Source organism: Haliaeetus leucocephalus, unplaced genomic scaffold (assembly GCF_000737465.1).
Source record: "Haliaeetus leucocephalus isolate CR32 unplaced genomic scaffold, Haliaeetus_leucocephalus-4.0 Scaffold702, whole genome shotgun sequence".
Lineage (NCBI taxonomy): Eukaryota > Metazoa > Chordata > Aves > Accipitriformes > Accipitridae > Haliaeetus > Haliaeetus leucocephalus.
The window spans coordinates 676,280-691,317 of record NW_010973138.1 but is presented as its reverse complement, the minus strand read 5'-3'; the positions used below and the strand labels follow the sequence as shown (position 1 = coordinate 691,317).

At 40.5% G+C, this 15,038-nt stretch overlaps 2 protein-coding genes across 2 annotated transcripts in view; one reads left to right on the top strand and one right to left on the bottom strand.

Moving 5' to 3' along the window:
* Positions 1-1,136: 1,136 nt before the first annotated feature.
* On the top strand, positions 1,137-6,040 carry LOC104839834 (chromosome unknown open reading frame, human C21orf33). The gene is made up of 7 exons (XM_010580398.1): positions 1,137-1,166; positions 2,441-2,493; positions 3,259-3,372; positions 3,745-3,864; positions 4,705-4,797; positions 5,127-5,283; positions 5,907-6,040. The coding sequence occupies exons 1-7, from the start codon at positions 1,137-1,139 to the stop codon at positions 6,033-6,035; spliced, it is 696 nt and encodes a 231-aa protein (XP_010578700.1). The 3' UTR covers positions 6,036-6,040.
* Positions 6,041-12,507: 6,467 nt separating this feature from the next.
* LOC104839767 (CD276 antigen homolog) overlaps positions 12,508-15,038 on the bottom strand; it is a 5,413-nt gene continuing 2,882 nt past the window's right edge. Inside the window, exon 3 of the mRNA XM_010580240.1 lies at positions 12,508-13,557. Coding sequence (XP_010578542.1) covers positions 13,454-13,557 — 104 coding nt within the window. The 3' untranslated portion in view covers positions 12,508-13,453. The remainder of the gene's footprint in view (positions 13,558-15,038) is intronic.

Here is a 15,038-nt window from a genome sequence, read left to right as displayed (position 1 = left end):
TCGGGCCGAGGGAGGACTGGCGGCTGGAAGGCCCTGGGAGACGGTGAAATGGAGGAGGGAAAGCTGTTTAGGATTGAGTAACTCGGAGGAAGCCAGACCAGGAGTGGGAAACAGCTAAAAAAGTGGCTTCTGTGGAGCTGAGGAGTTGTTAGAAGGAGCTGGACCTGAGCTAATGTGCGGTGTGACGGGGGAGGTGCTGGCAGCCCACGGCTGGGGGGGCTGAAGCCGGCCGGCAGCCGAAGAGCGCACAGCCGGCCGCTCACTCCTCCCTCCCCTCGTCGGTGGGGGGGGGGGGAATAGTGAAATTCCTGGGTTGAGATAGAGGCGGCTTGATAGGACAGAAAAGGAAGTGGAAATAACAATGAAAAAAGAATACCCAAAACGAGTGGTGCACAACGTAATTGCTGGCCCCAGTTCCCCAGCAGCGGCCCCCGGCCAGCTTTCCCTCTAGTTTATATGCTGCACATGACGTCGTACAGTATGGAATACCCCTCTGGCCAGTTTGGGTCATCTGTCCTGGCTGTGTCCCCTCCCAGCTTCTTGTGCCCCCCTTGCCCCCCAGCCTCCTCGCTGGCAGGGCAGTATGAGAAGCTGAAAAGTGCTCGACTGAGTGTAAGCACTGCTCAGCAACAGCTAAAACATCAGTGTGTTATCAACATTATTCCCCTCCTAAATCCAAAATGCAACACTATACCAGCTACTGGGAAGAAAATTAACTCTATCCCAGCTGAAACCAGGACAACAGGAAAATATTTAAACTGGATTATGCCCTTCTGCACAAAGGAGATAGAGCATGTTAAAAATATAAAAGAAAGTGGAGAGATGGAGGAGCTACAGGCTACCAAAGGAAAATTTAGGCTGTAGATAGCATCTCAAATGGAGTAAAATGGACAGGCTTTGAAGCTCCAGCTTTGTATAGTCTTGACAGCATAAAATGTAAAGAAATAAGAAGGCATTACCTGCACGAGGAGATCTGTTTGGGGGAGAAGAGTTGGTTCTGGAGTAGGCAGAATGCTGGTCCAAATGTCTAAAAGGTAACTTACCAGGAATCCTGTCGTTTTAGCAAAGGATGGCTTTTTAAATAGAGAGTGGAAAACAAATGTTATTGTTGACATTAGTGACGTAAATTTCTGACTATGGTAGAAGACAGATTTGTCACCAAGCAGGTACTGAAGTCACAGAAGAGGATAGTGTTTTAGTGCTTTGGTTTCAGTGAGTTTCAAAAACATTTTAAAAATATTGCTTACGGAAGATAACTTCAGCATAGTTGCTTGTATGCTTATTCAGTCTAAATTAAATGAAAGATTAAATAAAAAGTTGGAAAGGAGGAGGTGGCTCTTAAATATCAGAGCAGCAAAACCGTAGTTAGTATTAACACGGACAGAAGAATGTCTATGGATCTTACTCATTTGGTGAAGTGATAGTAGGTTTTCATGCCTGCAAGAGCAGAGGACTGGGTGTTGTGATCTGAAAGCCCCTTTGAGTCCAACATTTCTAGGACAGTTTCAGTTGCGAGTTTCTGTTCATGTGTCTGTGACTAAAAACTTTCAAGGTTTGAAAAACTGAGATAAAACCAGGAGGGAAGAGAGTAAAGTTGGTAAATGGACTCTCTTTCACAGGTTTCTTTTCTTTCAAAACAAACAACCAAACACAAAACCCACAAGAGTTCATATGTATACCTACAGGAACTAGATAATCCTTTGGGGTTTTTTGGCTTTGTTTTGTTCTTACAATTGCTTTTTTTCCTGGGTTTTTTAAAAATGTTTTTTCTTCTACTTTGTGAAAGACTCTCTTCACCCACACAAGGGTAGCTGATTGATTGCTTTGTGCTTTTTATTCTCCAGTGTATATAAACAAACTGAAAGTATTATTACCATAGCAGTGAGGAAAGGTATGGCTAATATAGCATAATTAGATTAAAAGTGATTTAGCTATTGATCTCTGATGTGGATCCTCAGACAAAATACAGCAGCAGGTAAAATAGTTTATCCTAAGTGCCACCTCAAAGTGCACTTCTATCCCACTTCTGTTTGATGTACATCTGGATGAGAAGGTGTTTCACGCAGATATGGATATTTCATAAATAGACGAATGACACTCGGAATGATCCATTGTGCGCACAATAAAAACATACCTAAGGATATCATGTCAGTTTATTAACTCTGAGGAATAACTGCAAAAGCCAATAAATATTAGTTATTTCTGAGACCTGTCTGCGATGGATAGCTATAAATAGGAACTGCCAGTTCTGCAGTATGTCAAATGGTGACACCAGTGCTAATAGCATGATGTTGGCGGGCTTAGTAAAGAGCTTGTTGCCAAGTTGTTTTTTCGGGGGGGGTTGGTGGTGGTGGTGTTTTTTAAATCTTACAAGGCTTGTGAAAGATCCTGTAGGAAGTTTTGTATCACCTGAAATACTGTCTTGGTTTTCTTACTGCAGGTCCTATCTGGTTGTGGTGTCTACGATGGCACAGAAATCCACGAGGCCTCAGCGTAAGTTGCTTTATGAAACTTTGTGCTCTAGAAAAGCCTTCTTTACATTACAGCAGTCTGTTGAGTTCAGTTTTGCTCTCTCTGGCCATGAAAATTGCCCTGAAAGATGTATGATGAAGCTTCACAGTTTTCTTATACCATAATGGGGACCTCAGGCTGTGTTCTTGCAGTACTCAGTGATTGTCCAAAGATGCAGCACAGTGCACATGATGCCAGAGCAGTGAGTTTGAGAGAGACTGTCCTTCTTCAGAAACAGAAATTCAGAGTTCCAGAATCAATCTCAAGAGAGTTAAGTAAAGACTTCATTTCATAATCACTTTGAGTTTCTGTTCCTGGAGCTAAATCTAACACTAGAATTGTTAATACTCAAGTTGAATTATTAACTCTTAGTGTTAATTGCTAAGAGATGTTTCACCTAGATCTAGATTAAATGTACACGTAGGTTTGTTAATCATGGGACTCTTCAATAACACCTGGGGACTTGCAGTGAGAAAGTTTTAATTGTTCCTGGTTGCCTGCATAAGAGCAGTGAACAAGATTGTTGTTTCTAGCTTACCTGACCCTGCCTCCAAACTGACTTTCTGTTCTGCTTTGCACTTTGGTGCTACTTGCAGAGATATTGCTGCTACATGCTCAGTATGCTTTGGTAGGATGTGTGTTTTTCCTCTTTCAAAATCAGGTGGTGGAATATTTGTAGCAAGATTTAGGTGCCAGGTAAAGCCTCTCTTAATAGGTTTTCAGCACGTTTTATCTCCATTTTTGTAGCATACTGGTACACCTTAGTCGTGGGGGAGCTGAGGTTCAGATGTATGCTCCAGATGTTCCACAGATGCATGTCATTGACCACAGTAAAGGGCAACCAGCTGAAGCTGAGTCAAGGTAAAGTCTGTGTTTAATATATTTTCCATGACTGCTGAGCCTCAGTCTTTTAGGCATTCTTCAGACACAGCAGCCTCTAACTGCACTTGTAACGCTTTGCTGACTGGCTTTAGTAGCTTTATGCTAGCTGGTATTTTGATTGAAAGGAAAATACTAAACGAGTTTTCTGGACTTGATGGTACACAGTCTCTTAATGCCTGTGTTTTCCAGTAGTAGTATTTCAGAAGCATCGATAGCTTCAGTTATTGAGTACCACTGTTCTTCTTGCGTCCTCCCTTCCTCCCCCTTCTCTTCCTCTGCCAAAACTTTCTTTATGCTCTTCTGTGCACAAATACTTAATTCATTTCATTGTTTTATTTCTGGTTCTTCAAGGAACGTTTTAGTGGAATCTGCAAGGATTGCTCGTGGTAAAATTGCAAGCCTGGCTAAGCTCACTACAGCAGACCATGATGCTGTGATATTCCCTGGTGGATTTGGAGCTGCTAAAAACTTGTGAGTGCCAACTAAGCATTCGACTCCTCAACTAAATATTCATGATCAACTATTCGTAATCAACTATGATTCACACAATAAAATGAGGAAGCAACAAATGGCCTTATTTACTACATATGTAACCACTACTTAACAAGGAAAACTCCTTTCAAAGTGTTGGAGTTAAGTTGTCCTGTTCATGATGGTTTCCAGTCGTAATTCTTATTGGCATTATCACGTTTTAAATTTTCCGAACAATGTTGGTGAGAATTCTGGAGTTTAGATAATGCACGAGAAGTCCTTTTTCCCCCACCCTTGTGGTGATTCTTTTTGGGCCCGACTGAGGGAAGTGAAGGTAAAACTTCAATAGTTTCAGGTGTAACTAGTGTTATTATTCTGTTTCTTCATGTCCGCCTACCAAAAAGTCCCCTCTTGCATTAGTAACGATAAAACAACAGCTAGCTCAAAAAAAAAAAAAAGTCTTAGCCATGTGGAATACTGATGATCTTGTTATTGACCTGCCATTTTGGTGGCTTTGAGAAACCTGAATGTTATTTCCCTTTTCTTCTTACGTATACTTCTTCTCTGAAAATGTTGTTCTACTTCTCAGTAATCCTAGAAAGGTCATTTGATAATTCTTATTTCTAGATGTTTATATCAAGCAAGGAACTTTCTGACATACCAAAGCCTTAGAAGTGAGTCATTTTGGCTAAAGCATTGGTGGTCAACTACAGGCTTTTTCAACCACCTTTTAGAAGCTATTAACTTTGTAATGACCCTTGAGAGCCAGTCTGAGGGCAGATAGGCATCTCTATTTGTAGGTTTATTCTGAAGTATGTATAAAGTTTCTTGTTGTGGCAGATCTACCTTTGCTGTTGATGGGAAAGATTGCAAGGTGAACAGAGAAGTTGAACGTGTCTTGAAAGACTTCCACAAAGCAGGCAAACCTATTGGGTACGTATGTTAGTTGGAGGGGCATTTGTTTGACAGTGCGAGCACAGAGGCAACATATGTTTTGTTGAAATGTGCAGCTGTTATTGTTGGAACTAGAAAAAGCATCTTCGGTTTTTTATCAGTTGTAACTTACTTTTTTAAATGCATTTTTCAAGATGTGTGTGTGTGTAGGTGTTTGTCAAAGAAGCAGCTAAGCAAGTGCTGAGTGGAAGTTGCCATGTGATGTCTTTCAGATTTGTAAGACCATGTCCGTTTGAATCCTTTCAATTGCGACCAAGTTTTGAAAGTGTGCTGTTGTAGAATCGCTCTTGTAATTCCTTTTGTTGCAGTCTTTGCTGCATTTCACCAGTGTTGGCAGCAAAGGTTCTCTCTGGTGCAGAAGTAACTGTGGGCCATGAAGAAGAAGAAGGTGGCAAGTGGCCTTATGCTGGGACTGCAGGAGCCATTAAAGAACTGGGAGGAAAGCATTGTGTGAAAGAAGTAACTATATCCTTTCCTGTTAATTTCCGTGTTGAGAGACAGTTTAGTAATGTGTTGTTACAGTAATGAATACATGCAGGATCTATGCTTTTCCACTTACGGTTTAGTGGGAATATACAGTATATAGCGGGTAGCATGTAATACGGTGCATGATTAGAAACATTGTCTTCTGTACACAGCTGTATAGTTAGAAGTTGTTTTCAGTCATTGCCATAGAACTCCCTTGGACACCCAGTAATGCAGTAAATGCTGAGTGAATTTGCACATAAAACTGGCATGAGTTACAATTGGTCAGTTCTCTCTGAGATTTTTTTTCTTTTCCTGAAGGCTAATGCTGTAATCAAACTGTACTCAGAGACATTTTTTGACAGTCAGTAAATTTTGTAGGCTTTCTTGTGTTTCTGAGCATTCCCACAGATTGCTCTTGCAGTGTTTGTATTTCTGGCAAAAATAGCTTCTAGTATCTTGGATTATACATTGCAGCTGTCTTTACAGCTGGATGGTATAATATATTTGGAGGTGCTTTTTTGTAGGATAGTGGAGTTGTGAGGTTTTGTCAATGATGGTTTATTTTGCAGACAGCATCTGCAAGTGAGATATAGGCTGTGTTTTCCTTAACTCCCTTTTACGAAGCTCATGTGGATACAAAGAACAAGGTGGTGACTACCCCAGCATTTATGTGTGAAACAGAATTACATAATATCTTTGATGGCATTGGGGCCATGGTAAAGAACGTGCTAAAGTTAACTGGCAAATAAAAAAATCAGAAATGTTTAAATTTAGGGCATAGTATCAAATACAATATGGACCAATGGAAACATTTTCACCTGCTTGTCCTGTTCACACTCTAGTGAATGCTGACATGATGCCAATTGATTCCCAGCTGCAGGGTTTTCCATGCCCTCTCTGAGAGAGGGGCCTGCAGAAGGGCTAATGGAGTACAAGCAGCCTGGCCTGAGACACAAGAGCATTTTCTTGAGCTTTTTCAGCTGCAGAGCTGTGCAGACTTATTCTGAAACCAGTCTTCCCAGTGCACCAGTGTCAAACCATTTCCATAGGGGCAAAAAGAGACTAAAGGCCCCTTCAGAAGCTGAGGGCAGATGTGTTGTAGGGATATAGCAGATGCAGTGGCAGTATATCTAGTGGACGAAGAATGGGAATAGAGAAGAATTTGTGCGTGGTTCAAGGTTTATGTGTTCAGGCCTGTATCTGTGAACTAAAAGCCAGGATCAGCTGTCAAGGGAATAGGCATCTTCCATATCTTAATTTAGCTTGTGATTAATTAAAAGATTAATGTTTTGTTTTTCCACTTCAAAGAATCCTGTTTTCACAAAAGAGCCATTCTGAGTATCAGTCAGCAGCAGGATACATCTTAACTGTCACGACACTAGCACTTTGAAAAATTCATCCATTGGCCCATTATGGCTAAAAAGGTCTTGAAATGAAGGAGAAAATATCCGCTGATGTGACGCACAATTTTTAAGGATAATATCTATGTTAAAGTAGTTGCATGATGAGCAGTGGATGGAAAAAACAATCTCAAATTATCCTTACTTTCCCTGCTTTATGGTAATAAAGCTTTCTCTAAAGAAATATTATTGAATGTCTGGAATAATGATGTATAAATAAATTAATTTCTGCCTTTATCTCATCCTTGTCCCTTCACTTTTGTTTGGCAGCTGCCTCTGATAACTTACACTGGTTGATACATTCTAGCAGTTTTTCTGCTTTTCAGTTCTCTTCAGGGCTGAGACATTTTTTCTGTATAGAATCCAGCAGAGTCTCCTTCCCCCCTTCCAAGTTATTTGTCACCTTTCTATTCATCATGAAGAAACATTTCTCAAATTGAAACAATCAAAATTACATCCCTCACACATTACCTTGTATTAAAGTTCCTTTCACATGGCAGACATGCTGAAGGGAACCTGTATTTTTAAGGGAGAATTGTGTGTTTTGTAAATGAAATCTACAAGCCTTAGATCGGGTTGGAGTATGGTAAATACTATCTGTGGCTGAAGTCTTGCGAGGGATGTGGAATTAAATTTTTTTTATTGCGGGAAGCAAAGAGGAGGAATGAAGCTTGAATATGAGTGGTGGGCATGCTCATCTTGCTCAGGGTTCACGGAATAAGTGTTTTGCTTCTGGAGCCTCTTAGTATGTGATTTATTTTTTTGTCACTAAAAATCACATTAGGATTTAGAAGGTCTGAATTTGTACTTCAAAGATGGCACTGTTTTCTTGGAGGATTTCATAGAGATCTCTTGTGTAGATCACAAACTCCAGCGTGGGTACAAAGAAATCATACACAGAAACCAAGTCATCGTGGTAGCAGGTTCATAAAGTGGATTTTGGGCATATTCTGAAACTTTTTTGCTTGTGCATCAAATTCTTTAGGAAATTTTCAGTATCAAGTTGGTAAGAAAGCGAATTTAAAATACTGTCACTGTGTAATTCTGTGCAAATAAAGCCTTTCCTCCATAAGCTTTGCTTGTACGTAAGTGGATGTTTTTAATACCAATTTTATACACAGGGTACGGGAGGTCATTATTCATATAAAATGTAGTGACTTTCCTACATCTGCAGGAGTTTTAAAAGAAATTTGGTAACATAAGAAAGTAGCACAAAACAGAGATGGTACTGAAATCCCTGGAGCAGAGGGAGAACAGCTGCTGCCTGTGTTAATGGTACCTTCCTCTGCTATAAGAGTCGTCAAAGTTGAGCTCAGCCCTTCCCCTCAGGGACTGCGTTAACTCTTTCCATTAGCTCCTCTCACCACAGCAGGTTGTGAATATCTATTTAGGTTTTATCATATCTGCAGCTCCTAGTAAGTGCAGCTGTGGTGGCATAAAACTTTCTTAGATTCCAAATCTTAAGATTCAGGTGTCCCGAGGAAAAAGATTATTTTTTGAAGAAATTGCTATTATCATGCAGTGACCAGCTGTTGTGAGTTGGTTGGTAGATCATCCAGATGTTGCCTCTTTTTACAGTCCTCTGATATTCTTGAATCCAGATACCCCAATAATGAAGACTACTAATAATCTACTGTGTACCTTTCTAAGCAGATGCAGTGGCGGTCATGTGGATCCCTGACCTGGTGGCTTCCAGGTTGGATTATCACAGTAGCACCTGCTTAGAATCAAGTATACAAACTGAAAAGCTCACCTAATTTGACATGACATCTCATCTGCTAAATAACAGCAGTACTCTAAAATGATGGTCTCAATATCAGTGACTGTTTGAGGGCTAGGACTGTGAGTCGTAGCAAGAGTAACTGAGGAAGCAGCTCCTCCTCAGTGCCTGAAACTTTTTTCAAGATAGTTACGAAAAGTGAGCTATCCATACAGTGTTGTCAGTGCTGGAAGCTTGGGCATTTAGTGGGGATGCGACAAACAGATACACACCAGGGAAATGAAAGACAAAATTTTATTTTCAGAAATAATCACATTTTAGAGCATCTTTTTACCCTTTTTTTCTGTCATTCAGAGATAAGATTTTTCAAGGGAGAAAGAATAATGCACCAGGATTGCCTCTCATTTTTTTAATTCTCTCTAATTTCACAGTAATGTGCTGAGTACAAACCTTTGCTACACACATTTTAAAATATTTTTTTTTATTAATGGAAGATCTTTTAACTTTGGTGGAAGACGTAAGATTGTCATCCTGGCTTTCAGCCAGTGTAAATTTGGAGGGAAATTCCATGTGCGTTTATAGATTGATAGAGACATCTGTCTGCCAAGCTGGGTTTTTCCTTTCCTTCCGTTGGGCTGTTTGGAGCTGCTGAGGGGTTTGCTATTTTCAGCCAAGTGGACAGAAGTTTATGATTTATTCGTTTTGTTAAACGCCATCAGAAATAAGGAGTGAAAGAATGTGTATTCTTCAAGCCTCCACAAGGAGGCATGCAATATCTGGCTTATGGATCCTGCTATTTTTCATCTTCAGAAAACATTTAAGAACTTTGCCCTACTGAAAGGGAGCGGTGATAAATGCCCCTTCTGCTTGCGTTGGTTTTCTAGATGTGACGGGGTTAACTTGTGGGGTGTGGGGAGGAGTTGTTACCCCTCAGTTGTGTTTCTGCCCTTTGCCCTCATTGATGCTTACACACAAAAACCATTTTACGAAATGTTTCCCTGTGGATTGTTGCAGTGTTCAAAAATTTGACAACTATGCTTTTTTCTTCTAAAAGCAGAACTGAAAGTTAGGGATTGAGATGCACTTTTCGTTTTTACCCTTCGGGTTCTGGTGACAATAGAGACACATTTTGGGTGAGTCAAGTGTCAGCAGGGGGCACTTTGTGAACAATGTTCTGTGCAGGTTTTCACTTACCCAGGCACAATATTCCAGCTGTTGTTTTCTGTATGACATTTTTGTGTTGACATTTTGGATGCATAGAGGGAATCAAACAAATATTGCTTCCTACTTGTTTAACAAAAGTAAACAGGAAATCCAGTTCCATCATAATGAATGCCTTTGTCCTGCTCATTTCTTCAACACAGTGACTTCTTACTTATTGCCCTGAAGGTATAATATCAAATATACTTACATTAAGCTCTAAAGCCTTCCTGTGATATAATTATCACTGAAAAATGAGGAAAAGTGGAGTATAAAGTCGTAAAAGTACACAGTGGGAGTTTGGTGGTGGTGGTTTTTTTTTCGTTTTTCCTTTGTTTTGTTTTGTTTTGTTTTTTAAAATAATAATAATGCTATTAATAGTCAAGGTGACCTAAAACCAAGGTTTATAGGGAGAGACTTTTATCAGGCCAAGAAATATTCCTGGAAGAAAACACACTGTTTCTTGAAGGGTCTGTGTGTTTGCAAGCTAGCAATATCTTATATGCGTGTGTATATGTAAATTTTTTTTTATTTTTTCAGAGTGGGAGCTTGGATAATCCTCCATGTGCAAATAATTGGGAGTTGCCTGCATTCCCAGGCTTGAGTCTTTTGTTTGAGCTGGTTTTCTTCCTCCTTCCTGTGGCTTGCAGTGGCTGAGGGGTCAGCCTTAGCCGTCAGAAGAATTAAGGAACTGATCTTTGGTTATCTTTTCCAAGGTGATTTCAGCGGTGGTCAGAATCTCTGCAGAAAGAGATAGAGAGGGGAAGAGAAGAGACTAAACTTGGACAATCCCAGAAGTTGAAACAGAAGTTGCAACAAGGATTGAATTACCCATAGCAACATGATTTCGTGCTGCATATTTAAAAACAATCACCTGCCATGCTTATTTTCAGTATTTTTCAGTACCCCTTGTTCAAATGATGGGTGTCATGCTATGTGAATGACTGCCCTCAGGCTTAGCTGAAATAACAGTGAAAATTCTACATAAAATGTATTAAATACATTTCTTGCTGATGATCTATATGGGCCATTTCTCCCACACTGTATGGAACTGAAAGGAGCTCAGTGGAAAGCATTAACCAGTTGAACTGGCCTGACTATAAACTTAGATAAACTACAAGATGAGCAAACTAACTCCTTTTTGTCTCTTAGCAGTGTCACTGTCAAACTTGAAAAAATGAACTCACTTTTACAGCCATTCTTTTGCAAGAATAAGGTACAAGGATCTCTTAAGAATTTCTTTAATGTAGCAGATTATCAGCCTATGCTTTTGCCATATGAAATACATAGGTGTGGGCCACCAAGGTACTACAAGTGAGAGAAGTGGAGATTCCTCCTTAAATGTGTCAGTTGTTATTGTGCTCCTTAGTTTTCAAAGCTATCCCTCTCGTTTGTGATGAAACTCTGGAAAACACAACAAGTATGTGCTGCTCGTGTTCTGCACATTGAGTGAACTTCAAGATATATGCTGACTGTGTCATCACCCAGGCAAGGAAGGACAAATCAAGGTCTGCTAGTCATTCAAACCTTCCGTTGCAGTCTCCCAGGAAAACAGAATGGCGGTCGTATATTACTACTGGGAATGGCATTAACTACAGCTCTGGGAAAATATAATAAACAGGGACATTTAAACATCCCAAGAGCTGCTGCAAATCTGAGTCATAAAAAAGTAGGGTTGTAAGCAACTTTTAGAGGTCATCCAGTCTTCTTCCCCCCACCCTTCATTCCTCCTACCTTCGTCTCCTCATGTGCTTACTGTGATTCATGCCAGTTTGCACAGGCAGGGAGAATCGCGTCGGAGGGTGAAAGAGGCAGACAACTGAGGGAATTGGGCATTCCTCGTAGGCACCAGCCAGCATGGTGCCCGCTCTTAAATGTACAGCTGGGCTGTCCCTTTTCACAGCAGTGAGGCTCTGTTCTAGCCCTGTATGCCGGCATAAAGGTACTTAATTATTCATTTGCTTGCCCAAGCAATTTTTGCAGCTGTGTAGTCATACAGCTTGCACTTGTGAGTGGAGGTGCTCATGTCGTGCATGTGCCTCAACACCATTTGAAAAGTGGAGAGCTGCTTAAGTGGCTATTAGATTTTTAGAAGTCATACAGTCCTTGAGATGAGAGCAAGCAGTTCAGAATTTTGGGACTGACAGACCTGTACAAGTTCTACCTTTTGGACTTTCTGATTGCACAGGGAGCCTAGCTAACTGTAGGAACAACTGGAATACAAATAAAGAACTCTTAGATACCAAGCAATTGCTCTCATGAGGGTTTGGGTGTTTTTTATTTTTAATCAACTTATGTTTTGAAAAATACATGAAATCTGAGACAAACATTTGGAGGGTAGGACGCAAAAAGACAATCACAGTATGTACAATTCTTATATTCAAATATTTTGTGAAGTGGGACTCCAGCTGTTACGCTAAGCTGCTCTGTACCCAGGGTAGCCTAAGTACCAACTGAGCTCCACTGCCGCAGCAGCAGAGGCTCTGCGTGGGATTTTGTCTCTCTTCCCCGCCATGGGGAAAGGGCCCTTTGTTAAGAAAGTCAAAGGTAATTGTCTCCTTTACCTCAATGGATACCATTTTAAGTTCTATTTTATTCTGTTCCCTTCTTTGCAAAAACAATCCTGTCTTTCCGTTGGAAAGAGAGTGGAACTGTTCCAAATCAAAATGACTTTATGAGTGTCCTTATGAGTCACTTCCCTCTGCTTGAGGGCACAGCCGGAGGAGTGGGCTGCAGTCACTGCTGTTCACCAGCCTGGGTGAGTAGTTCTCTGGATGCTTCTCAGTTCTGTAATAGGGCGGTTGCAGCAGCTCTGGCCTGAAACAAAACTTCTGCACTTTCTTGATATTGTTGATATACAGGATCCTTTCAATTTTGTTTTACACAGGACATCTATGCTACCTGAATCGAACATTTCCAGAACAAAACCCATTTAATTTCCATAGGTATCAGTTACAATTATTCTGACCAGTTTTTAATTCTTTTTTCCTCCAAAGGTACCGTTTTTAAAGAAGTAACATTGTCACAGTAATATTTTCTTATCACACAGTTCTAGCTTAAGAATCCAGCTTTTGCGGGATGATCACATTTACCTTGCTGTGTTTCATGACAAAAAGAGAAAATACTGAATTCAGCCTTCTAAAGCTTTTGGCTTATTTAGAAGTGGATTTTAGTGGATTTTTGTAATAATACATCACTTCCTTCCTCCATGTTGATGTTTTATGAACTTTCCATCATCTTTCTCGGTCAGCTTTACCCTTCCGCTGAAGAAATACTACATTTCTTGTGGAAAAAAAGTTGCTACTGATAGCCTGTGACGCTTAAGACTAAAAATAGAAGCTAAAGTTCCACAGGCTCAAGTTTCACAAGGTTTCCTTTCTTATGTTTCACAAAACGCGAGCGTCTCCCTACTTCCAGTTTTTATCTGACACAGAGGGTAATTGCCCTTTTTCCTCCTTTCAGTTCTCTTGGACAGCAGATGAGATCTTGGGCAAAAGATCTCACTAGGGTAATTTATAACGTGACCTTGTTGTTTTGTGAGTCTTCTATCCTATTATTAAAGCAAACCCACAAAATCCAAAATAAAACGTTCATACCGGCAGCACTAAAACTGCGCTCCAAGAAACAAACGGAAAAGCAGACTTTCCACCTCTGAGTTTTGCTGCCTTTGGTTTTGTGGAACACCAAAATGTGGGACAGAAACACATAGTGCTAGGTCTGTTTTCAGCTAGTGGTGTTTCTTTCATGTGGCTCTAGAACAGTTGTCATGCTAACCCTACAGAGCTGTTCCGCCCAGTGAGGTCTTCTGGTGAGGAGAACTTCCCAAAGAGAAGGTTGGCTTCCCCAGTTACAAGTGCCAAACCGCCAGTGTGACCAGGAGATGGAAAGAGAGGGGAAGCATAGCCAGACACGGCACATCAGCAGGGCTTCTGGAGGAAATCTGACTGTGTCCTGAAAAATTAAGAAAGAGAAAGTTGGCATGTAACTGGTGGCTTGACGAGAAGTGTATTTGAAGTTTGTGTGATACATTTTACGTGAATGCATTGATGGAGGGTTGTTTGTACAATCATGCGGATTTGGGCTCATTTTCAAAATTCTTCTTTGTGTGTGTGTGTGTGTGTACAATCCAGAAAAACCAGTCTCAAAGTACTGTGACAAATCATTTTTTCTCCTTCATAGAAAAGGCACAGACATGCAGCAACAATGAGTACCAGGTCCTTTTCTGGACGACTGAGAATACTCATTGGAAATCCTGATAGCACAACTGAAGGAGTATAAAATACATTATCATTCTACCTACTTAGGGCCTGAGATAGGCATTGTGATTAAGAGTCCATAAATAATGGTAATAAGAAGTCTAGGCTGCAGACACTCAGACGGTAGCAGCACTGCGTACCACTATTGGTACGTAAGCCACAGCCTGGACACGGGGCAGAGATTAGCCTTGGCACAGATGGTACCTGCAACGCATGCTGGATGTCATACACGAGTAAAAAAAGATTTTGAACCCCTGACTTAAGCAGTAGAGAAATTTTTCCTAAAAGTGTTTAGGTCCAAGTCGTTCTCTGGGAAGTTCAGGCTGTATATTGTCTTCTATACCAATTCTTAGGCTGTTCCTATTGCTGTGGTATCAGCTTTCAGAATGTTGCTGCAGTTAATTTACTGCTAGTAGGGGTGCTTCCTCCCCTTCTTCCTAGAAGGAGTACGTGGTATTAACATGTAAAGAGCAAGTAAATATTGGGTAGTCCTCAGTAACGCTTTGAAATAAATGTAGGCTTATAGCAAGTCTCCTGGCCTCCTGTGACCTCTTCCAGGCCTAGGGACTTTCATTTTTCCCAGAAAAAAATTAAAACAAGTTTTGATTGGCCCAGAAGAAGCCTTGCAAGAAACCCAGAGTGACAGTAAAATTAGGCTCTTTAAAATAATTAGGAAAAATAATCCAGCAAATAAACAGAAACCAGAAATGAAACAGATCAAAACTGTTTCTGTTTTATATAAAAATAATAAGTATCTGCCGATCTGGTTATGATGACTGCAAAATGTGAGAACTATTTCTGCATACTACAGTGTCTTTGTTCTCAGCAGGTCATTTAACTTTTCTAGGTCCCTTCCAAAATAAAAACTAATACAAAACAGATTCTCTTCCTCCCTTTCTTAAGAAATTGCTGAAAATAAAAAAAATTGGGAGCTGTGGCTCACAATTTTCTTTAAAAGCAGTTGACAACAGGAAATATTTTTTCCTTTTTGCAAAAAATTATGTTTCAAAAGTTAGGCTTTTGTTCTTTCCTCCATCCCCAGCCCCCAAAATCTAGGAGTACAAGAACCTTCATGTGTCTAAAGTGTGTGATTCAGTTTGTTCTCCTACAGCAAAGATGAAACACTCCCCCTTGTCCCAATCACTTCCCCCCCCCCCCCCCCCCCAGAACAACCCC